General features: G+C 36.9%; 2 protein-coding genes across 2 annotated transcripts; both read left to right on the plus strand.

Annotated features, from left to right (window-relative positions):
• The first annotated feature begins 7,868 nt into the window (after positions 1-7,868).
• On the plus strand, positions 7,869-10,185 carry LOC104219394 (nucleoside diphosphate kinase 1-like). The gene is made up of 4 exons (XM_009770079.2): positions 7,869-7,994; positions 8,128-8,176; positions 8,858-9,089; positions 9,851-10,185. Exons 1-4 carry the CDS (start codon positions 7,944-7,946, stop codon positions 9,963-9,965), a joined length of 447 nt encoding a protein of 148 aa, XP_009768381.1. The 5' UTR covers positions 7,869-7,943; the 3' UTR covers positions 9,966-10,185.
• A 12,626-nt stretch (positions 10,186-22,811) lies between these two features.
• LOC104219393 (uncharacterized) lies at positions 22,812-24,941 on the plus strand. Its single transcript, XM_009770078.2, has 3 exons — positions 22,812-23,166; positions 23,932-24,195; positions 24,767-24,941. The coding sequence occupies exons 1-3, from the start codon at positions 22,852-22,854 to the stop codon at positions 24,773-24,775; spliced, it is 588 nt and encodes a 195-aa protein (XP_009768380.1). The 5' UTR covers positions 22,812-22,851; the 3' UTR covers positions 24,776-24,941.
• The last annotated feature ends 835 nt before the right edge of the window (positions 24,942-25,776 follow it).

Consider the following 25,776-nt stretch of genomic DNA (forward strand, 5'->3'; position numbering starts at 1 on the left):
TCGCTTGTACCATTGTCTAGAAGATTGTTTCAATCCGTACAATGATTTTTCAAGTTTGCACACCATATTTTCTTTTCCAGCAACTTTGAATCCTTCTGGCTGAGTCATGTAGATTTCCTCCTCCAAGTTTCCATGTAAAAACGCAGTTTTTACATCCATCTGAACTAGTTCCAAATCCAATTGTGCTACCAAAGCCAACATAATTCTAATGGAGGAATGTTTTACAACTGGAGAAAACACTTCATTGTAATCAATTCCCTCCTTTTGAGCATATCCTTTGGCCACCAATCTTGCTTTGTAGCGAACATCTACTTGGTTAGGAAATCCTTCCTTCTTTGCAAATACCCATTTGCACCCAATTGCTTTCTTTCCCTTCGGGAGATTGGCCAATCTCCATGTATGATTCTGATGAAGGGACTGTATTTCATCATTCATGGCAATCCTCCACTTATCTTCTTCTGAACTTTGGACAGCGTCTTTATAAGTAGTAGGAACATCATCAGCTACAATTGAGGTTGCACAAGCAACCGTCTCTATGAGACGAACAGGTTTCGTTATTGTTCTTTTTGGCCTGCTGGTTGCTATTGATTCAAGTTGTTGTTGAGGTTCCTGAGTTGGAATCTCCTCTACTGGCTCTCCTTCCAGAGGGTAATCTTCATTTGTTTCCTCCTCTGCTTCTTGTGTAGGAAAAATAAATTTTCCCTCAAACTCCACCTGCTTAGAAGCACCTTTATTTTGTTTGGTGTCTTCTGTTACCTTATTTACCATAGCAGATTCATCAAAGGTAACATCTCTGCTGAATATTACTTTCTTTGTCATAGGACACCATAAGCGATATCCTTTGACTCCAGAAGTAATTCCCATAAAAATAGCCTTCTTTGCCCTTGGATCCAATTTTGACTCCGTCACATGATAATATGCAGTTGAGCCAAACACGTGCAAAGAGTTATAATCTACAGCAGGTTTTCCGTACCATTTTTCAAATGGTGTCTTGCCATCAATAGCAGCAGATGGTAGACGATTAATGAGGTGGCATGCATATGTAATTGCCTCAGCCCAAAATTCTTTGCCCAAGCCAGCATTGGACAACATACACCGTACCTTCTCCAGCAAGGTCCGGTTCATACGTTCTGCCACTCCATTCTGTTGTGGTGTATGTCTAACAGTGAAGTGTCGGACGATGCCATCATTTTCACAGACCTTATTGAAATGATCATTTTTGTATTCACCTCCATTGTCTGTGCGAATACACTTGATCCTCCTGCCTGTCTGATTCTCCACCATCGTCTTCCATTTGAGAAAAATTCCCAACACTTCATCTTTGCTCTTCATTGTATACACCCATACTCTTCGGGAAAAATCATCAACAAAGGTTACAAAATAGTGCTTCCCACCCAATGAAGGTGTTTTGGAAGGACCCCAAACATCAGAGTGTACATAATCCAAAATGCCTTTAGTATTATGGATCGTTGTACCAAATTTAACCCTTGTCTGTTTCCCTTTAACACAATGCTCACAAAACTCCAAGTTGCAAGCCTTGACTCCTTTTAACAATCCTTGATCTGATAGAGTTTTCAAGGATTTTCCTCCAGCATGTCCCAAGCGCATGTGTCATAGCTTGGTTGCTTCTGCCTCTTTGTCGTCACTGGATGTCACTGTCGCTGTCCCAATAACTGTACTGCCACAATAGCGGTACATATTATTATTCTTCCGATTAGCCTTCATTACCACTAGTGCACCGGAACATACTCTCATCACTCCATTTTCTGCAATGATTTTAAACCCTTTTGATTCCAGGGCTCCCACAGAGATGAGATTCTTCTTCAAATCCGGTACATATCGAACATCTGTTAATGTTCTGATCATTCCATCATGGTTCCTTAATCGTATTGAACCAATGCCATATGAGGTAAGAGGGCTGTTATCCGCTGTGTGGACGACTCCATATTCTCCTTCTTGAAATTCCACGAACCAGTCCCTGTTGGGACACATATGATAGCTACAAGCCGAGTCCATCAACCATATGTCTGATGATGTTGATGACTCTGTTGTAACTAATGAGAAATCTGAATCATCACAATCAGCTACATTTGAATCCATAATGGCCTTTCCATTGTTATGTTTGGCCTTATTCTTCAACTTCAACTTCGGACAGTCTTTCTTCCAGTGCCCTTTTTCTCGACAAAAGGCACATTCATCTTTGCTGGGTCTGGATCTTGACTTGGATCTTCCCTTCTTTGTCCTCGTTTGACTTTGAGGACGACCCCTCACAAATAGTGCTTCTCCTTCTCCGCCCTTCTGTTTTTCTCGCTTTCTTTGTTCATAGCTTGTACAAAGCCGAACAAACTTCTCTAAGAGAAACTTCGTCATTTCCATGGAGTAGAGTAGTTTCAAGGTGCTCGTACTCATCAGGAAGTGACGCCAACAACATCAAGGCCAAGTCACCATCATCATAAGTTGTATCCATATTTTGCAAATCTGTGACCAACTTATTGAAACTGGTGATATGTTCATTCATCGTGGTACCAGGAACATAGGTGAAGTGAAACAGTCTCTTCTTCATGTACAATTTATTTTGACTATTTTTCTTCAAAAATTTATCCTCCAGTGCTTTCCATAATTTACTTGCAGAAGTTTCCTTTGTGTATGGATATTTCTGCTCTCTAGCAAGGTAGGATCGAATGGTACCGCAAGCAACACGATTGAGAATCTTCCAATCTTCTTCTCCAATAACATCTGGTTTCTTTTCTTCAATGGCCAGATCTAGCCCTTGTTGAAAAAGGACATCTAGAACCTCGCCTTGCCACATCCCAAAATGCCCGGACCCGTCAAAAATTTCTACCGCAAATTTCGCATTTGACACAATTCTTGTCATAAGCGAAGATGCCAATGATGACGTATTGTTGACACTTGATGTAGATTCTTCTTGTTTATTGTCTCCCATATTTGACACAAATATTATTTAATAGCTGACGACACAAATCAAGATTATTTCCTTTCTGATGTAGAAGATCAGACTAAGCTGCAACCACAGAGCATACTCAGACAGAACCTTGACTCAGTTACCAAGATAAATCTTTTCTGATGTGGAAGATCAGACTATGCTGCAACCACAGAGCATACTTAGACAGTACCTTGGCTCTGATACCAATTGTTGCGGAAGCCAAATGTATATAGTGTGAATAAGTCACAACTACTATACCAAAAATTATGACAGCCACCAAATAATAAATAAGACAATAAAGCAACAATAAAGGGAACACCAGAATTTACGAGGTTCGGCTAATTTTGCCTACTCCTCGGACACAACCAATATTTTATTCCACTCCAAAAATACAAGTGAAATAATACTAAAGAGAGAAGATACAAATGTCTTAAACAGATGAGAAGGCAAATGAGAGGTGTGTTTCAATCCTAAACATTAGGCCTTCTTTTATAGGGGAAAAATCCCCCCCAAACTTAACTCCTAACCAATGTGGGACTTTGGCATTTTGCCAAACTTCAACATATATCAAGTACAGTTAAATCAGTGATGGATGGAGAGTACACAATTTGGTTCAACTGAACCCAACATTTTCGATACGCCCCGAATATATATGTGAAAAAAGACAGTAATTTCAATAAATATTAAACTTTGAACTCATACTTTGTGTAATAGGTTTAGTGTTAAGACCACAAATATCCAAACCGTAAAATATTATAAACTGTCTGCCTCTGCTTAAAATCTATGATTTAAAAGATTACATAACATTTTATGACTATAACAACACGTAATTAAGAGTAAAATCGAAAATTTAAAGTTAAAAAGCTTTAAAATATGAATAAGTGTTTTTCTGTAATAAAATAAAAAAATAGTGTTATATAAAATAAAATAGGCGGCATATTGAATATTTTAATTGATGCTTGAGCCCTAAAGGGAGGTAGTGACTATGAGTAGATCACCATTTAAGAATCACACGTAAAATGTCATGCAAAGTAATTAAAGCTTGTAATTCTATATTTTTCTTCAGATGTGTTTTAGTGGAGAGGATAGTTATTTAATGGAAATACGTAATTAAGAGGCGAAGTCAAAATTTTAATTTTATAGGTTCTAGATTTGTTCAAGTGTTAATATTGGGTTCTAAATTTAATGTATATGTATCTAATGATTTTTTAACATAAATATATTGTATGAGCAAAAGTTATTGAATTCGATCGAATATGTATAAAAACTTCCAACTCCGTCCCTAAAGTCATTCTGCAGAGCAGAAGTGAATCCAAGATTTACACTTTATGGACTCAAACTCGCAATTCTACCACATCTTATCTAATTTAATGGGTTCGAAATTTATTATTTATACATACGTAATAATTTTTTGAATAAAAATATAAGATATAAGCGAAAGTCATGGAATTCATTTGAACCTATAGCTCTGTGTCAAGGGATGGCCTCCCAAACCTAATCATGGGATAGTGCATCCATTTGGGCCTACAAGATGGCATAGGCTGAAATAAAGTGTTATTTTTAATATAAAATAATCTTTTTTTCAAAGTTCCGAAAGAAATTCAAGTTTTTGGAGAATTCCATGAACTTGGAAAATAATTTCAAAGTTTTGATATAAACTTTTTTTATATGGGAAAACGCTATCAAACTAACTTAATTTGAAATTGGAAGAACATTTTGGCCAAAAAAATAATTTCACCTTATTTTCCTTCCAAAGGAGACTTAATTAAGGCTAACTAATTGTCATGTTCTCCAGGGGCGGAGACGACTTACGGGTTCACGTGAACCCAGTAGCTTTTGTCCAAACCATGTAAATATGTTCGAAAAATTCCTTAAATATCTATAAATGTTTGAATGTGAACCCAATTACTATTGAAAATTTATTCGAGGTCGTTGCAGGAATTCATAAACATTAAATCCTAAATCCGCATGTTCTCTATCGAGATCACATGCTGCAAGATCAAATAAATGGTTGATCAATATTCCCAGCAAAACATGAGACACACATTAAATCACCACTGATCATTTGAAAGTTTTGAAGACCTACTATTAGTATAAATGATAGGTATTAGAGATTTTCAACCATGGGGTACGGATATGATCTCTTCATTTTTAACCAAAAAACTTGGGTTCGAGCTCTGAAAATAAAATTTTATTTTGTATGGAGGGCTTCCTCCTTTTGATGAGCCTTACGCAACTCGAATTCGGATTATTCAGAGTTCCAACATAGGTACTAAACAAAAAATATTGACAACAATACTTAAATAGAAAAGATAAAGAGCAAATTTATTTTTACCAAACAGGAGTAATATATAACGATTATTTTGAATTATCTAACGTGTTTATATTTCTGATGTTCGTTACTAAATAAAGTATTAGTCATTCACAAGCAAATAATATAAATATCTAGCTTTTGGAGAGCAAATATGAATAAAAAGAAATAAATTGCATTACTAAAAGAAAGAATACTAATCAATAGCAGCTTTGGGTATTGTCACGATAAAGTAATCAAATTATTTAGCTATCTGTATATGTCATATAACTTTTTATCCGAACAAAATAAAGCTTACATTTTTCTTCTTCTTTTTATCTCACTCTGCTCTGCAATGAAACTGTAACATCAATTTTATATTTTACATCTGCTCCATAAGTTTCTTTTCGAATAATGAGCCTAACCATTTTAATGTTTTTTAATGAACTAGTATTAGGGTACGCGCTTTGCGCGTGTACCTTATATCAATGAATATATAATTTTTTAAAAATACGAAAAATATTAAATAATGTGAGTTATTGAATAAAATAAAATGAAAAGTATAAATTCTTAAATATGATGAACATTGATCATTTTTAGCCCGTTAGCTCGATAAATAAATAATAATATAAAGTCTTAAAAAATACTATAATATTAGAGTTAATACTTTATAAAAAATAACATAAATATAGGAAGCTGTCATTTATTAGAATGGTTATAAAAAGAAAAAAAAGACTTTGTATGTAGGTTATCATACGAAAATTTTAATCGAATGGTCATATAAAATAAAGGTCAAAAAAAATAAGGTAGAAACCCAATATTGTTATTTTATTATAATCATTCAAATTTTAATTGATAAAGTTATTTTTTTAGACCCTTGAATTATAGTAAAAGAGAAACGATAACTTAAACCATGGTAATATCACAATGGAAGGATATCACAATGGAAATTTAGCTTTGCTTTGAATGGCCAATACTCATGTTAGTTTTTATTTAATAAATATATTACACGTCATATAATTCTATATATTAAGATTTTTACATAGTTCAAATAAAAAAATATAATAAGTAAAATTTCAGCTTTCCTAAAAGTTAGAAAAATAATTAAATGATTATTTTGAGTGTAAATTAATTTTCTTGATTTCTTTTTATACTTCTTATATTTGTCGAAGGATATCTAGCAATGGAAATGTAGCTTTTCTTTGGATGGAAAATTACTCACGTTAGGTTTGATAATTAACGTGTTACATGTTGCCAAATATTATGACTTTTTACATATATACTTCAAAAAAGAATTAAGAAAAGATATAATAAGAAAAATTTTAGGTGATTTTAAAGTCCTAAAAAAATTAGGAGAAATAATGAAATGACTAATTTGTCTAGTATGAAATCAAGTTTTAGAGGGTAAAAAAGGCGAACGACATTTCGCCTTTTATTTATTAAATAAAAACTAATTTGTCTAGTATGAAATCAAGTTTTAGAGGGTAAAAAAGGCGAACGACATTTCGCTAAGGGCCTTCGTACTTTTAATATAGTATAGATATTCTAATGATCGTTTTTAATACTTGTCACCATGTTGAAATATTCAATAATTTATACTTTTATCTTTTTATATTATATGATATTTTTTTAACTTGTCCAAAAGAAATATTATTACGTATATTAAAAAAAATTAACTTCAAACTTCTCATTTTATCTTTAACGACATGCTCTTACAATGTATTAGGCGCACTAGCGAATTCAACTGGTGTGGCCTCCATTTTTGTTTGTCTCGAGCCGTAAATATTTACTTGGTAAATAAAATCATTTACTTGCAAAAAAAAAAAAAAATGTTGCTACTTCATATGCTAGACTTATCTTGAATATGACAGTCAATAATTCCAAAGAGAGTGTTGTGTTGTTAAAACTAATTTGAACAATAAAAAGACAACAGAAACATTAACTTAAAATAAGAAAATGTGACAAAATGCAAGACAACGTATTTTTTGTTCATAATATTTATGTGGTTATAAAAATTTCTCACTAAGATAAATTAAAAAGTTTAAAGTTTAATTATTTAATATATATATATATATATATATATATATATATATATATATATATATATATATATATATTTTATATAATTTTCATAAAACACTACAGTTTAGAGCCTAATTATTACCTTAGTAATTATAGTTTGCCTAATTACTATTCATAGCTATTGTTTAATTTTGCGCAACGAATACAACATGTGTCAAGCGCAACCAATACAAGTAAGACGAAATTAGAAATACAAAAAAAAAAAAAATGCTCTCGTTGAGAGTCAAACTCAAGAGTTCCGCTTACTAAGATGGTGGTCTAACCAACTGAACTACAAGAGCATGTTACTTTCTTATTTTAATTTAAAATAATTGGTCTCCTATTTCAGTACTACAAGTGAAGTTGCTATAAAATTTAAATATAGCTCGAGTAATTTTTTTTGAAAGTATAGCTATGAATTGTAAATACATAGTATATATTTAATGTATGACATAATTTTTCCTATTTTTTTTTTTATAAACAAACTAATAAGAAAAGGAAACAAAAAATGACGTGGAATTCCCTGGTTGGGTAGCTTGAAAACCCCACGGGAACTTTCCACGTAGCATTTCTCAAAAACAGAATCGATTTTTTTTAATTGTTAAAATAGCCACACTCCCACATTCACAATTCAAAATAACTGGAAAAATGGAGCAGACCTTCATCATGATCAAGCCTGATGGTGTCCAACGTGGCCTGGTTTGCTTCATTTCGATTTGTTTTAATTTTGTTTTTATTCCTGTTAAATGTAAGTAATTCTCTCTCTTTTTTGTTGGTTGATCTATGCTTTAATTGACTAATTTTGGATCAATGTTTTGATTTTATCTTTCAGGTTGGTGAGATTATTGGAAGATTCGAGAAGAAAGGTTTCTCTTTGAAAGGTAAATTTTCCTCTACTGACTTCAAATTTCCCCAATTGTTATTAATAAATGTTTATTTTGGTAGATCGATTTAAGAATAAGGGCTTTAGTGTAATATATTTTATTCAATTGAATTCCCTTCGCCGAAAAATTACATTATTCAAATAAGGTTAAAAACAAAATCTTTTGAACATATATCAATTTTTTGAAATGCCCTTATAATAAGTGAAGCTTCTAGTACGGTTGTAAAGGTAGTTCAAAAATTGATTTAGGTCATAGGTTCAGTATTAGGTATGGCGCTCTTGCATTCTTTTGAATCCCTTGGTAGAATTCCTGGCTTCACCACTGATCTAACGGTAAATTTATTTCCATGACCTATAGGTCACGGGTTCGAGCCATGGAATTAGCCATTGAGGCTCGCATCAGGATAGGATGCCTGCATTATACCCCTTCGGGGTGCGGCCCTTCCCCCGACCCTGCGTGAACGCGGGATGCTCCGTGAAACACCGGGATGCCTTTACTCAAGTGTTGTTCCCTGCACAAAAGGATATTACCAGTCATAATTTAGTATTGCCCTTGTTGTAATTTTTTTAGTATGTATGTGATAACTTTATTAGACGATTGTACAATCCTTACTTTTTTTTCGCTCGATTAATTTGCTAGAACTAAACTTAGCATGTTGGCTACTCTGTTTGAATGCAGACTTGAAGTTAATTACTGTGGATCGTGCTTTTGCTGAAAAGCACTATGCAGACCTGTCTGCAAAGCCGTTCTTCAATGGGCTCGTTGAATACATTGTTTCTGGCCCCGTTGTTGCAATGGTGTGGGCAGGTAAGAGTGTAGTTACAACCGGTAGGAAGATAATTGGAGCAACAAACCCGTTGGAGTCTGCTGCTGGCACCATTCGTGGAGATTATGCTATTGACATTGGGAGGTAAAACATCTAATTTCCCAGTTTAGTGTTTGCTATAACGTACATTTGTCTCAAACCAATGTGCCAATAGTTAGGATCATTATGTCTTCCAGCACGCCTAACACCAAGTTAAAACTCGGTTGACAACTTATCTGCTCAATGATGTTATGTAATTCAGTATTTCGAGCTCTTATCCTGCTAGTGATGTTGATTGCTCAGCGGTTAAAAAACGTAAATCTGTTCCTTGGATAATCATTGGGTGCAGAATTTATCAGATTCTGTTCGTGTTCAGTTTCTAATGACTTTTTGCCAAAGTCAGAGTTTTGAGTAATGCATCAGTAAATGTCATTTGTGCCAAGTTCACCTTTTCTTTTATGGCTTTGATAGCTACAACTGTTATCTTGTTCCACAAGTTGAATTAGTCCATAATTTATCTAGAAAATGTTACCTTCAATTTTAGGTTCTTTGGTCTATTTCTTATCTTGGAAAAGTAGATTCTATTGTTGCTTTAATACATCGACTATGCTGGCTTGAGTCGGGTTTCTACTGGAAACAGCCTCTCTACCTGCTCAAGGTAGGGTTAAGACTGCGTACATACTATCCCGAGACTCCACTTGTAGGATTCCACAGGTTTTGTTGTTGTTGTTGTTGTTGGAAAGCGGATCCTATTCAATCCCACTCTTATGTATTTATATTGTTTGAGTATGACGGAGTAAATTGGTACGTTTGCACTATCAAATTAGCCAGGTAGCTGAAAGTATGAGAAACCTTTTAAATCGCAGGAACGTTATTCATGGAAGTGATTCTGTTGAGAGCGCTAAGAAGGAAATTGCTCTTTGGTTTCCTGAAGGTGTCGCGGAGTGGCAGAGCAGCCTTCACTCTTGGATCTATGAGTAAAAGATTTTACGAGTTGACTATCAATAGCCCGTCCATATGCACACAGTGTGTATCTTATAGTGTCACCTATGTGTATCAACAACCCGTCTATCTCTATATATCTTTCCAAACTGCCTGATGTTTGAGTAGAAATATTGTTGTTTCAGACTTGTTTCCATTTGCTATTTCAAGAAAACAGAGATATGATATGAGCAGAATTAGTGTAGTCATTTCACTTGAAGCTGTATTTTACATAATTGAGCTTTGCCATATGTCAACTTCACTACTATTAAAAAGGCTACCCGATGCACTAAGGTCCGGCTATGCATGGGATCTGGAGCAGAGGCGGATTTAGGATTTCTAGTATATGGGTGCACTACTAAAAAAAGAGGAAAAAATATATTAAGTGGGAATTGATCACTATTGCTCTTGGTAAATAACTCAGCTTTCAACCAAGTGCACCATTCAACCTTCGTAGAGCATGGGTGCAAACAATTAATATTATATCAATTTTAGAAAATATGTAAATGAAATATCTAAATTTACAGGTAGAGCATGGGTTCACGTGCCCCATAGTTTTGCTTATACATACGCCCCTGATCTGGGGAAGGGCTGGACCACAATGGTCTATTGTATGCTGTTTGAGCAAAAAGTTTAAGACTCTTTTGCCAACTTCAATTATCAATACTAAAAGAGGTAAATCTTAGCTAAACATAATTAATCCCAGATCCAAACATATACTCCCTCCGCTCCAATTTATGTGAATTGTTTGACTGGACATAGAGTTTAAGAAAAAATGAAGACTTTTAGAATTTTTGGTCCTAAACAAGTTAAAAGGGGGTCGAGATTATTTGTGTGGTTATAAAATCATCTCATTAATGGTAGAATTATAAGTTTAAGCTAAATTGTTACCAAATTTAGAAAGGGGTCACTCTTTTTGGAACGGACCAAAAATAAATAGGTTCACATAAACTGGAACAGAGGGAGTACAACGAGAAATACCAATTGTAGGAACATATTAGATTTATCGATATCGTAATCTTACTTCAAACACGGGAGATGAGTTCATATCTGAAGGCAACAAGAATTATAAATGAAAGAGTAAAGAGGAAAAAGTGAAGCTATTGTTCGTTTGCCAGATATTCTTCTTTCCCCTTGTTATTTTCCTAGTTTTTCCTTTCCTGTCTCCTTTTCTCTCTTTTTCTCGAGAGAAAATCCCCCCTTGTTAGTGCTTACCCCATCTATATATAGTTTCTTGAACTTCTATTCAATGGTCTGTTACCAATATGCTTTCCTACAGCTGTCCTTTTCGTCATTATTCGTGTTCAGTATTGACTTGACATACGTTGTCGATGATTTGATCCTGAGGTCGGTCGTGGTGTTCTTTGCTGTTTCGCCACCTGGGCGAGATCCCAGCTTGGTCGACCACTATGGTCAGATTTTGACCTATATAGTTAGTCCCTCCGTCCGTAGAGGTCGTCTCTTAGCGGGTTCGACGGGCGGATTCTGTCGATTTGAAGGTTAGGAGAAATCTGAATGTTTACGCCTTAAGCGAGATTTTTTGATGGAGGCGATGGCGTAACGCTTCAATGATACATGTGGATCGTTGCATCCGTTCGGAGTTGAACCGTTGTGCTGATTCAAAGCGTCGTTTGTAGTTACTGTCATTATGACACACGTTCCCTATGGATTGAACCGTTTCTTATGCCCTATCAGTTTTGATTGGCAACTCTTGGGTTTCCTGATCGGGGCATTTATGTTCCTATAAATAGGGGAAAACACCTTTCTACTGGTACACTTTTTAGAACTATCAAAGAAGTTTTGCGAGTCTTTACCTTCTCCGTTACTTCGGATTTTTAATTCATTCTCTTGTTAGTCGGAAATTGACATCACCGTCTTCTTTCTTACTTCCCTTTGTTCATTCGCTCTGTTCAATCGTGATAAATGGCTGGTACTTCTTCCCGCGCTGACAGTCTTGCCAAAGTTCCGGTGCCCGAAAATGATGCTCTTGCTCCCGAAGGAGTGGAGGTGGTGGAGGATGAGGGGGTTCCAACAGCAGTCGAAATATTGCCCCATCCGGGAAAGCCATAGACCGATTTTAACAGCCCTGCCGGAGAGGAACCAGAGCATGTTCCCTCTATTATAGACGAAGCGGCGATTGCGGAGTTTAAGACAAAATGGGGGTTTCCGCTTCATGTTGAGATGTTGCCGGCGGTGGGAGATGATATTGTACATTTTGACCGCCCAGGATATTGTGCGTTCTACGCATACCCTTTATCGTTGGGTATACGCTTCCTCTCCCTTCCTTGGTGGTAAATTTCTGCCCTTTTTACGAAGTATGTCCGGCTCAACTTTTGTCGTACATATACAAGATGTTCCTCATGTTGCTCAAATTCGTGGAGCTTGCCGATCGGGAGATCACTCTGGGGCATATGCTCAACATTTTTGCTCCTCAACTTATTCGAGGCACGATGATCCACATGCGCCAACGAGGAACGGAAAGTTTAGTGGTGAAGATGGACGATAGAGCCAATCATCATTTCTGGGAAAGCTACTTTTATGTGCGGATCGAGCACCTTGTGACGGACCCAGTATGGTTCCCTGAGAGGTAGAACTTCGCACGTAAGTTTTTATATCTCATGTCGGAATGGTAGTCGATCGTTTTTCTTTGGGCAGTATTGTTAAATCGTTTTTCTTTTGCAGCTGAGAGACTACCTCCTACGCCTATTGGTGATATCTGCGAATGGGTGAATGCCATTCTTCCCCATATGGTGGGGGTTCGCGAATGGGCGTCCTTATATGAGAAATACGGGCGTAAGCCTCTTACTGGTAAGTCGACTTGCCGCTGCTTCTGTTTTTCATCTTGCAATTTGACCCCATTGCTCACATGACCATTACCGTTAACAGGGAGAGTGCGAAGGGAGAAGGCTTCTCCGCTTGCATTCCGTCGACTGACGTCTTCTGCTCGGCCTGCACCGAGGTCTGCTGCCCGACCTACAGCGAGGGCTACTCAAGCTGAACCTACGACCGGAGTCGCGGGCGTAGAAACTGTTCCCCAATCTGGGACTCCAGCTCCAACTACGCGCTCAATGGATGAATCTTCCCATGCTGAGGACGGGGAGGGTCCGTCGAAGAGACGGCGAGTGGAGTCCGAAATGGCTTCTCCAGCTGCAGTACATTCAAAAGGCAACCCTTCCTTGACGGTGTTGGAAGTGGGTGGTGATGCTAACCCGGCCGCAGAGGTAAACCCGGCGAGCGAGACCAACCCAACGGCAGATGCTTCGGCTGTTGTGATTGATCAACAAGCTACTATGACGGGAAGTCGGGGTCCCTAGGCCGTTGTTGCCACTTTGGGCGTGCCTTCGTCTTTCGGGCCGAGTCGTGCTTCTTCTTCAACCGCAGAGAGGGGAAAGGGTATCGTGGACGATGACTATGAGTCAGAATCCGATCTTAATCCTGATGATGTTAGAATATTCGATGAGGGCCTTACCCTCACAGTGGTAAGAGTGGGAGGTCTGTCCCGTATACTTGAGATTCCGTCGGTGATTAACCTTCTGCATGACATGGAAAACTTGGTACCGTAGTTTGACCTTTTGTGCTCTGCCGCAGATCCGTCGGCAAATTTCTCCTCCTTCTTTCGTGTTCCTTTTGTTTTTGGTGACTTTGGCCTTCACCGACTTTTTTCTTCTTTTTTGGGCTTTCAGTCGTACATGTTGGAAATTGAAAGTGCTCGCAAGGCCGACACTCGGGCCAAAATTTTTCTGATGATATTGGAGAAGTATCGAAGCTACCGCAACAAGTGTCGCGAGATGCACGAACGGCTCAGACCGAACGCTGGTAGTCAATCTCTCAGGGAGGACCTGGAGAAGAGGGATCAGGAACTAATGCAGTCTATTCGCAGGAATAGCGAGCTCGAGGAGCTACTTCGTGTAAATGACGAAGAACTTGGGTGTGTGAGCATCTTTAGGCGAAGGTGCTATCATTGCAGTCCGAGTTGGATCAAAATGCCATCAGAGTTGAGGCTTTGAGTGTAGAGTGGATGGGGAAATTAACCGAGCTAAAGAGAAAGGTCTCTGAGTTGGAGAGTGCCGAGAGTGCTTGGATGTCGGCTTCAGCGAGGGCTGTGGCATTGGAGGACACTATCCGTGTCCTCCAATTCGAGCAGGAGTCTGAGAGGGCGAAGACTATGCTGAGGGAGGCGAGGCTTGAAGAGCGCATTGGCGAATTGACCGGGAAGCTTCAAACTTGGGAGATCGGGTCGTTTCTCTTGAGGCCGAAAAGGCGCAATTGTTGGCCCAAGTCGAATCTGCCTCTGCCGCTGTTCCTCACCATTTTCACGAGCTCTAGGTCCATGCCGAAGCCCACCGGGATATATACAAGAGTTTGTGGGAAGCAGTCAATATTTCTGAGGCCACTTATGAAGGAGCTCGTGTGAAGGCACGAGAGGCTCGTGTTAACTGTGGCTACGATCCTGCAACACCGGAGGCCGGCGAGGATGTTAATGTTGAGAAGGAACTTCCTGGAGATGGTAATAGGGAGGACGGCGGTGATGACACCGAGTGAAAAGTTGTTACCTTAGTCTTCTTTTTTTGTCTTTTCTTTCTATTTTTTGTACTGGGCCAGTTTTGGCCGTGTATAATCTGCGGCCATTTGTGCAACTGTCTAAATAAAAGTGGTTTTTCGTCGTTGTACGTAGGGCTGTGCACGGATCGGATCGGATCGGATTTAGCATATTTCGGATTCGAATTTCGGATTTCGAATTCTAGAAAATGCAATTCGAATCCGATCCGAATTATATCGGATCAGATCGGATTTTAAAGTTTGGATCGGATCGGATATCGGATCGTATTATTATGCCTCAAAGTTAAACTAATATGTATATTTTCTTTGTAAAAGAGGCAATACATTAAGAAAAATTCATGTTTATGCAATTATGAGAGTACTATGGTGCCAATATATCTAAATCTAGCAATTGTAAAGGTAATAACTTGGAGGTTGATGTAAATTAAAGTGTAGTATTTATACATATCCTAATAATTTCGAATTTCGGATTGGATTGGATTAAAATATACCAATCCGAAATCCGATCCGAAATTCGAAATTTTAATAAACATAATCCGAAATCCGATCCAATCCGAAATTCAAAATTGAATGGATCGGTTCGGATTTCGGATATCCGATCCGAATGAACATGCCTAGTTGTACGTCCTTTGTATTTCTCTCCCTTTCCCTTTCTTTACACATTTTTTGCTTTGGCGTAGACTTTCAGATTTTTGTATGGTGAATTTCCTGACTTTTTAGGAAAACCAATTTTAACCGGACTGAGTAGGATTTCGTCGTGTGGGTCCGAATGGAGTCTCTTCGAATTCGCATATTTGGGCGAGATTGACTTTAGACTTGTCGCTTTAAGCAGGTTCATCCTTGACTCAAACGAGGTTGTATTCGGACTCATTGTTTTGGATGAAGTCAGTCTTGACTCGAGTCATTCAAGTGGGATTGAACTCTGCTGGTGATTTGGGCGAAGTCGCCTTTTTCATATTTATTCGAGCGAGGTCGAACTTGGAGCTTGTAGCGAAATCAATTTCTTAGTAAAAAAATTGTCTGCCGATGACCGATGGCTGCAAAGGCATTTTTGAGAGTAAGACCGGGATGTTAGTTCGTATATTTCGCGTGAGGTCGAATTTTTCATCTGGCAATGGCCTTTGGCCGTAGGGGTGTTATTTCGAGTTTGTCGAAATGTTAACCCATTGTATTTCGAGCGAAGTCGAATTTTATATGATTCGAGCGAGGTCGAACTCTTCTCTTTGGGGATGGCCCTTATCCATGGGGGTGTTATTTCGAGCTAATGTCAAAATGTTAACCCGTTATGATTCGAATGAGGTCGATTTCTTCTCGACGATGGCTCTTGGCCGTAGGGGTGTTATTTTGAGCTAATATCGAAATGTTGACCCATTGTATTTCGAGCGAAGTCAAATTTTATATGATTTGAGCGAGGTCGAACTCTTCTCTTTGGCGATGGCCTTTGGCCGTATGGGTGTTATTTCGAGCTAATGTCGAAATGTTGACCCATTGTATTTCGAGCGAAGTCGAATTTTATATGATTCGAGCGGGGTTGAACTCTTCTCTTTAGCGATGGCCCTTGGTTGTAGGGGTGTTATTTCGAGCTAATGTTGAAATGTTAAACCATTATGATTCGAACGAGGTCGAACTCTTCTCTTTGGCTTTGGCGATGGCCCTTGGCCTAGGGGTGTTATTTCGAGCTAATGTCGAAATGTTAATCCGTTATGATTCGAACAAGGTCGTGCTCTTCTCTTTGGCGATAGCCCTTGACCGTAGGGGTGTTATTTCGGCTAATGTCGAAATGTTAACCCGTTATGATTCGAACGAGGTCGAATTCTTCGCTTTGGCGATAGCCTTGGCCGTAGGGGTGTTATTTTGAGCTAATATCGAAATGTTAACCCGTTATGATTCGAACGAGATCGAACTCTTCTCTTTGGCGATGGCCCTTGGCCGTAGGGGTGTTATTTTGAGCTAATGTCGAAATATTGACTCATTGTATTTCGAGCGAAGTTGAATTTTATATGATTCGAGCGAGGTCGAACTCTTTTCTTTGGCAATGGCCCTTTGTCGTAGGGGTGTTATTTCGAGCTAATTTCAAAATGTTAACCCGTTATGATTCGAATGAGGTCGAACTCTTCTCTTTAGCGATAGCCCTTGGCCATAGGGGTATTATTTCGAGCTAATTTCGAAATGTTAACCCGTTATATTTCGAGCGAGGTCGAACTCTTCTCTTTGGCGATGACCCTTGGTCGTAGGGGTGTTATTTCGAGCTAATGTCGAAATGTTAACCCGTTATAATTCGAACGAGGTCGAACTCTTCTCTTTGGCGATGGCCCTTGGCTGTAGGGACGTTATTTCGAACTAATGTCGAAATGTTAACCCGTTATATTTCGAGCGAAGTCGAACTCTTATCTTTTGTTACTCGATTTTTTTTTTGAGAATTGTGGGTGTCCCCTGGGGGAGTCCCAGTTTTGCCTAACTTCTGCGCTTCCTGGGTGAGTCCCTGTTAGTTTAATTCATGCATTTCCTTGGTTAGTTCCAGTTTGCTTATTTTTGTTTGCTTGGGGGAGTATGATGACGGGAGTATAAAATGTTACTGCCTCGATAACTGGGAGGTGTAGTATGTGTTCGTTTCATGCATATATTGGAATTTTCCTGTATCTAGTACCTTTATCGTTCGGTCTGGAGAGCTCGTTGGTAGGCGGGACGATGAATTATACCTTGAACTTAGAGACGTCCCCCTCCTCGCCTCGCTAAAAACCTTCCCGAGAAAACCCAATTGGGATGAAACCCGAGTGAGGGAAAGATAGTACGACTTGAAGGGCGTCATTTTCCAGAATTTGAATTGTTTGAGATGGGCGACATTTTAGTTGTTTTGTAGTAGTTTTCCTTCCATTGTCTCTAGTTGGAATGTTCCATTTCTCGCTTGCCTGTGCGGCACGTGTGTTCCTATTTAAACTAACAGAGGGTAATCCAGAATGAGTTTTTCCTTTCCTCGACCCAATGAGTCGGTGAACGAGGATAGCCTTATCGTGTTGCTTGTTCTGCCTGGCGTTTAAGTGGTTGATGGAATGGTGGATTTTAGATTCGGCGGCCGTATTCAGCTTCCCCTTTTTTTGGGGGGTGCCCTAGCTCCGCGTGGGTTGGGTTCTCCTTAACTGCTGAGGTGTTGAAATCGAGTCTCGATTCGTTCTCGTCTGGTCCGTACCCATAACAAGGGAAACATGTACTTTGTTCATAGATCATTCGATGTGCGGGGGGATGTGAGAGTGGGGCAGGAAGTGCCCATTCTCTTACATGATTGCGCAGCAGGTGTCGTCCTCTCATATGGGCTTTGCGTGGATACTGGTTGTAACTTTTGCTTTTATGTAGCAGCCTGATCTAGATCAACATGTGAGGTTTGTTATCACTTTTTGGGGTGGGTGGTTACATTTCGCCGGTTTTGAATCTGAAGGAAACTAAGGAATTTGGCTAAGAAATCCTCATAGACGGCGCCAAATTGTTTCAGCAAAAAGTTTGCCAACTTCAATTATCAATACTAAAGGAGATAAATCTTAGCTAAACATAATTAATCCTAGATCCAAACATATACAACGAGAAATAACAAAGGTAGGAACATATTAGATTTATCAATATCGTAATCTTACTTCAAACACGGGGAGTTCATATCTGGAGCCAACAAGAATTATAAATGAAAGAGTAAAGAGGAAAAACTGAAGCCATTGTTCGTTTGCCAGAGATTCTTCTTTCCCTCTTATTTTCCTTGTTTTTCCTTTCATGTCTCCTTTTCTCTTTTTTTCTCGAGAGAAAATCCCCTTTGTTAGTGCTTACCCCCATCTATATATAGTTCTTTGAACTTCTATTCAATGGTCTTTTACCAACATGCTTTCCTGCAACTGTCCTTGTCGTCATTATTCGTGTTCAGTATTGACTTGATATACGCCGTCGATGATTTGATCCTGAGGTCGGTTGTGGTGTTCTTTGCTGTTTCGCCACCTGGACGAGATCCCAGCTTGATCGACCACTATGGTCAGATTTTGACATATACATACGCAGTCTTATCCTACATTTCTGCAATAGGATATTATTTTCTAAGAAAATGAAAATGGAAATTGTATCATGTATATATAAGTGTTAAGATTCGAGTATTCAGGGCGTTATATACTCCCTGGCTCCCTGCGGTTAATTTTATGTCAGCATTTGATTGGATAATTATAGGTAAATGTCAATAGAAACTAAGATTAGTTATGACCTAAAAAATAAGAAAAAATTTACTTGTTATAACAAGTTTAAATATTTTGATAGTGTAAAGATATTTATGTTATTAAATCCCAAAAACATACCTTTTCTCGGCTAGTATACGGCACTATATGGAGAAGGGAATATGCCTTTCTTTTAAAGCAATAAATGAAAAATCATGCACGTTGATCAGTTGCATTTGCTTTAAATCACCATATTATTGGGTAAAAATAGGACGGGCAAGCCAGTTTTCGGTCTGGTCACTCCAAAATAGTCAATATTTGTAAAGTTATTGAAAAATAGTCACTGCTGCAATATGGAAAGTTCCAGCATAATATATTGGAGATCGGTGCACCTGTGTATGAACTTCTAGTATATTATGCTGGAACTCCAACACGCGGAAAGTTCCAGCATAATATACTGGAGATTAGAGCACTTGTGTATGAACTTCCAGCATATTATGCTGGACCGGTATATTATACTGAAACTCCAGTATATTATGCTGGAAGTCCAGTATATTATACTGGAGTATTTTCCGGATTTTGAACAATATTTTCATTCAAATTTATCTTTACATGAAAAGTGGCTAAATTTCGATTACTTTTGAAACTGTGGCTATTTTTAAATGACCACTTGTACATCTGGCTATTTTTGAATTTCTCCCTATTTTTTGACATCTTAAAATTTCTTTAAATCCCCTTGTATGTATTTTTGATTTTGCCATTGTTTGTCCGAGAGTCAATCACTATCCTCCAATTTTAAGGGCGGATAATCTCTCATATATGGGCGGATTAGTGCACAAATTACGGGTTCATTTGGACTTCTTTAATTCATATCTTGTATTTTAATAACTTCACTAAATAATTATAAATAATAGATTATGAATCTAATAAACCAAATGATAGAATCCGAACTCGGACCATAGAATTTTTACATTCCTATGCCATATAAGAAACTATATTATCCTCAATGTTTAAGGTTTGATATAATTACATTTAGTATACCTAATCACCAATTTTATACCATAAGGTTTTTTAACTGTACATTAATTGTACCTTATATCACTCCTACATTTATGGTACCGTATATTCCTCCAAATCCTCCCCCCCCCGCTTCTCTCTCCCAACCCCACACCCTCACCCACGTATCACCACACACCCAGAAACCAGAAAAACCAAAAAAACAATTGAAACCCTCTACCATTAACGTCCAAAATCAAGGTTTTTTCTTCTACAACCAGTCAAAATTGAAGTCAAATCTTCAAAGTTTCATACACAACAATAACTTTTGATGGTTATGATTTCGGGTTCCTTCAGTAATATAAGAGGAAAGGAAAAGAGAGCAGCAATTTCACCATTGACAGCCATTAAAAAGCTTTGAAGCTTTGAATTCAAATTTGGGTTTTCAAAAATCATTATTTGTTTGGATTGGGTGTTGTTGTAAGTAATTGGGAATATGGTTTGGAGTTTATATCTTAATTTTGAGGGGTTTTGATGAAGGTTAGACTTGGTTTGGGCTAGAATTTCAGATTGAAATTTGAAGAAGAAGAAGAATACGTATATTGCAGAAATTGTAGAAAAATTGTAGACTGTTATTTATTTATTTTTCTTGAAGAAAAATTGCAGAAATGTTTTTTGGATTCCATATTTAGCATAACAGTTTCGTAAGGAGTAACAAAAGCATATAAGAGAATCACAGAATTGTAGCATAATCGGGATTTTCGACATAATTGCATTTTTTGCAGAAGATTTGTAGAAGTTTTAATCGTTTTTGATTTATGAAAACAGAAAACAAAGCATCTACAATCAGAATACAAATAATCTACAATTTATCGATAAAATATCTAAAAACCGGGTACATTGAATTTTAATATCCCAATTCTCATTCAATTGAAACATAATTGGAAATTTCGACATAATTATATTTTGCAGAAGATTTGTAGAAGTTTTAGTTGTTTTTGATTTGTGAAAACAGAAAACAAAGCATCTATAATCAGAATATAAATAATCTACAATTTATCTACAAAATATCTACAAACTGGGTACATTGAATTTTAATATCCCAATTCCCATTCAATTGTAGCATAATTGAGATTTTTGACATAATTGCGTTTTTTCAGAAGATTTGTAGAAGTTTTAGTCATTTTTTATTTGTGAAAACATAAAATAAAGCATCTACAATCAGAATACAAATAATCTATAATTTATCTACAAAATATCTACAAACTGGGTACATTGAATTTTAATATCCCAATTCTCATTCAATTGTAGCATAATTGGGATTTTTGACATAATTGCGTTTTTTCAGAAGATTTGTAGAAGTTTTAGTCACTTTTTTATTTGTGAAAACAAAAAATAAAGCATCTACAATCAGAATACAAATAATCTACAATTTATCTACAAAATATGTACAAACTGGGTACATATTTGGACTCGAAATGCTTCCCCTGAAATGTATGTTTCGCATTTTTTATACATATTTTTGTCCAAAATAGTACTAAATCATCCACTTAAATACAATTTTTATACAATATTGTTCAACTTTCATACATAGGTAAATGGATAAAAGAAAAACAAATAAATAACTCCTCTACAATTTTTCTACAATTTCTGCAATATACGTCTTCTTCTTCTTCTTCTTCTTCTTCTTCTTCTTCTTCTTCGAGTTTTAATCTGAAATTCAGTCAAAACCAAGTCTAATCTTCACCAAAACCCCTCAAAATTGAGATATAAACTCCAAACCATATTCCCAATTATTTTCAACAACACCTAATCCAAACAAATAATGATTTTTGAAAACCCAAATTTGAATTCAAAGGTTAAAAGCTTTTTAATGGTTATCAATGGTAGAATTGCTGTTCTCTTTTCCTTTGCTTTGTATTTTCGCCATAATTACTTTTGTTGCAGAAGAATTGTAGAAGATTTTATCGATTTTGATTTGTGAAATCAGAGAAAATGTTGAAATAGAGTTTAGCGCAAAATAGAGTACGGAAATTTGGTAAAGAAGTCGACGATAGTGATTACTGTGCGTGATCTGCGTTGGAAGATCTGAAAAATATTTAATTCCCTTTTTTTAGCGCGCCTAAATAAGAAATCCTACATCTATAATAATTCCTTATTTAATGCATTATATATATTATATAGAAATACTATTAGCATGAAAGGTAATATGAAAACTATAAACATATTTGGTAATATAATTTTCTATATCCAATGGAACGAAAATTTCCCAAATTCAAATGCTAATACATCTGTCTCTATATCCACAAAGACATGATTCACGTGCACCCTACTCCCAACGTGGGCTCTCGTCAGCAATTATAGCCTAAGTTGGCATCCATTATATTCGAAAATAATAAATTATTATTTAACTTCTATAATTAATTTGTAAATTACGAGGATAATGGAGAATACTCCCAAATAATCTCTAATTTAAATATTTTTCTCTATTTTTTTTTTACCAAAGATGACAAGGGGCAAGGGGAATCTCTTAATACTCGCTCCGGTTGAAAATAAGTAATTTTATGGTCTTTTTTTGTGATCCAAATAAATAATTTTTTCAGATTTTAAGAATGAATGAATTATTTTTTCTTACATTAACCTTGAAAGAAATAATGTTGAAGTATGTGTTAGGAGTGTTTATGTGAAAAGATAATAAAGGTTTATATGATCAATTTTATTGCTATTAATATTAAAAAATAAGTTTCTTAATTTGTGCAAAACAACTAAAAAATTTCTTATTTTCGAGCATCTGTATATGATTTAACTTTTGTACGTTGGAGAATGTGGAAAGTGGAAAACATGATGTTGTTTTCGACAATATCTTTAGACTTAGATCTAAAATAGGGAAACGTGATTAATAAATCCTAACCTAACATTTTAAAAATTAATTACCTTTTCCACTTTGTACACGCATGTGTTTAACTTTACATATTATTATGTCCACTTGTTGTCACCTTTTTGATTTTTTAATCCACTTGTTATAAACTACTTTCTAAAATAGTAACACTAGTCCAATTTTTTGTGCATATATAGAAGAGCTACTAGCTATCCTGTAAAACTCAAAAAACTTTAGCTCGAGAGAAAATAAATAAGATAAGATCGCGAGAATGAGTAGAGGGTGGGTGGTTTTCATGTTCGTGATGGCTGCAATAGCACTTTGCAGCCATCAGACAGTGGTGGCGGAAGATCTCACCACCTATTCGCTGCCACGTGCTAGCCTGCCTAGTTGTAGTAACAGCGATAAATCGAAAATAAAGAAGTGTATGACAACTACAGCCTCTATAGATAAATGTTGTACATTATTTAAGAGGACAATTGGCACTAATTGTAAGTGTTATCGTTATGCCAAAGATTTGGATAATCAAGCTTTAATTACTCTTCAGGCTTATTGTGATGTCAATAATCCATGTAAGAGTGTCCAAGTAAGTTCCTTCTTCTCTCTGCTTCACATAAAAGCATTTAGAAAGTTGAAAAAAGAATTATATTTACGATATTTGGTCTTTTATATCTTTGTTGAGCTTCTTTTCCGCATTCTTGCCCTTCTTATTAAGGGCAGCCGGTGCACTAAGCTCTCGCTACGTGTGGGGTTCCGGGAAGAATCGGACCACAATGGTCTATTCTACACAGCTTTATCCTGCATTTCTATAAGAGGTTGTTTTCAACAGCTCGAACTCATGATTTTCTGGTCACATAACAGCAATTTCATCAGTTACGTCAAGGCTCTCCTTCATTCTCGCATATTGTTATAGGTTATCTATTCAATTATTTGACGGTATTTAATTGGATATAGAGTGCAAGCAAAACCGACCAAATAAAGCTTTTAGAACCCAAAAAACTGAATTAATTTTGAATTTTGATTTGGTTTTTGGTTCACCTAAACAAAAATCGAAAACTGAACAAATCGAATAGTTGGACAACTAAATTGAATCAATCGATGTTATAGGGAGCGTTTTTTCTTTTAGTGTACCTTATGCAATACGAATCTGGAATAGTCAGTGGGTTTCGACCCTGAATGCATTGAACAAAACACAAAAAGAGTAATTATTGATTACTTATTACTCTTGTTGCTGGAACATCACAAAGCCTTTTTGTTGGAACCCTAATTTGTTTGAGACCGAGGCGTAATTGTTGTTGTTGGTATTTTTGCTGGAACCTCACAAAACCTTTTGTGAAAAATGTACCTGCAGAGAGTGGCAGCAGAGGCGGTCGCCACCATTGCTGCCACCGCCCGCCCGCGCCCTCGGCCACAGCCAAAATGCAGTGCTAGTGATGAAGCAAAGGTTAAAAAATGCATGACAAACACAACCTCCATAGATGCATGTTGCCCAACATTCCAAAGCATATTGGGCAGGAGTTGCCCTTGTTATGCTTATGCCATGTTATTAGACAATCAAGCTTTGATTACTCTTCAGGCTTATTGTGATGTTAGCAATCCTTGTAAAATAGTGCAAGTAAGTTCAGCCATCCCCTTTTAATCTACTCAACCTTCCATATATTTCATTTTATACGACACTCTTTTTTTTTAATCTCAGTAAAAAATATAAAATGACAATACTTTTATTTTTAGAAACTCTTTAATATATTAAACCATCCATTTTATCCTAGCTACTCCACTAAATATGTAACTGTGAACTCAATTATTGTTGTATATTAATTTAAGATTGCAGAGCAACTCATAAACTCCAAATCATGGATCCGCCTCTGACTAGAATGCTCTATTATAGTGATAGAAATAGCATAGTCGGGTTATCGGGTATATAGGATGCCTTTATATGCACCAAATTCGTCTTTCTAATTTTTATTTTATTTTCAAAATACTATACTAGTGAAATATCACCATATAATATAAAATTATTAATTACTCCCTTTGTCTCAATTTATATGGCACTGTTTGATTTGGCACAAAATTAAAGAAAAATATATAAAAAAAAATTAAAACTTATGGTCTAAACTAAGTTTTATACATTTGTATGGTTATTACAAATCACCTCATTAATTCTGTGGTTAATTTGCTGGTTTCAGGTGATATGATAGAGCTAGCCAGGATGGAGATGGAAAAAATTAAATAATAATGAACGTTTAATTCCTAATGATGAACTACTCCTATTTGTTTACCTCTGTTGCAACTGATCTGTTTTATCTTCGTACTGTTTTATATTTAAGACTTTGAGCAATAACTTAGCATCCTTTTGCATTACATATGTGCTCGTAGCATTCTTTTTTTGCATTTCGTATGTTCTCAAACAGGCCCTGACACCACGTTTTGTGCAACAGAATATGGAATATATAAAAATGCGAGTATTATATATGTAATACAACAACAACAACAACAATCCAGTGTAATCCCACAAGTGGGGTCTGGGAAGGGTAATATGTACGCAGACCTTACCTCTACCCGAGGGGCAGAGAGGCTGTTTCCAGGAGACCCTCGGCTCAAAGAGGCAACAAGAGACACTATATTAGTACTATCAATAGACTCATAATAAAACAACATAAAATACCATAAAATCCATAACATAACATAAATACCATAAAAACAAAGTAACAGCAATATAAGTGATATAGGAAATACGAGAAAGATGTAAGGTATTAATACACAGCAGATAAAGCCCATCATCAGTAGTTGATCAATAGCATCCTAAGACTAACTCCTAACTGGCTAGTCTCACTCTAGTGCGCTGTAAAAAAGACATCACAATTTCCCCTAACCTACAACCTTAATGCTCGATCTCCACAATTCCCTGTTTAGGGCCATGTCCTCAGTAACCCTAAGTCGCGCCATATCCTGCCTGATCACCTCTCCCCAATACTTCTTAGGTCTCCCTCTACCTCTCCTCGTACCCACCACCGCCAGTCGTTCACACCTTCTCACCGGTGCATCAGTGTTCCTCCTCTGAATGTGCCCGAACCATCTGAGTCTTGCTTCCCGCATCTTGTCCTCCATGGGGGCCACACCCACCTTCTCTCGAATATCTTCATTTCTAATCTTATCCTTCCTTGTATGCCCGCACATCCACCTCAACATCCTCATC

The sequence above is a fragment of the Nicotiana sylvestris genome, chromosome 5 (genome assembly GCF_000393655.2).
Source record: "Nicotiana sylvestris chromosome 5, ASM39365v2, whole genome shotgun sequence".
In the NCBI taxonomy this organism is placed as follows: domain Eukaryota; kingdom Viridiplantae; phylum Streptophyta; class Magnoliopsida; order Solanales; family Solanaceae; genus Nicotiana; species Nicotiana sylvestris.

What these genes read in the sequence shown, in the direction of transcription:
- LOC104219394 (XM_009770079.2), top strand. Translation starts at nt 7,944, where the DNA reads ATGGAGCAGACCTTCATCATGATCAAGCCTGATGGTGTCCAACGTGGC. An exon ending in GAAAGGTTTCTCTTTGAAAG is followed by an intron (nt 8,177 to 8,857) that starts GTAAATTTTCCT and finishes GTTTGAATGCAG; the next exon opens with ACTTGAAGTTAATTACTGTG. An exon ending in TATGCTATTGACATTGGGAG is followed by an intron (nt 9,090 to 9,850) that starts GTAAAACATCTA and finishes TTTAAATCGCAG; the next exon opens with GAACGTTATTCATGGAAGTG.
- LOC104219393 (XM_009770078.2), top strand. Translation starts at nt 22,852, where the DNA reads ATGAGTAGAGGGTGGGTGGTTTTCATGTTCGTGATGGCTGCAATAGCA. An exon ending in ATCCATGTAAGAGTGTCCAA is followed by an intron (nt 23,167 to 23,931) that starts GTAAGTTCCTTC and finishes ATGTACCTGCAG; the next exon opens with AGAGTGGCAGCAGAGGCGGT.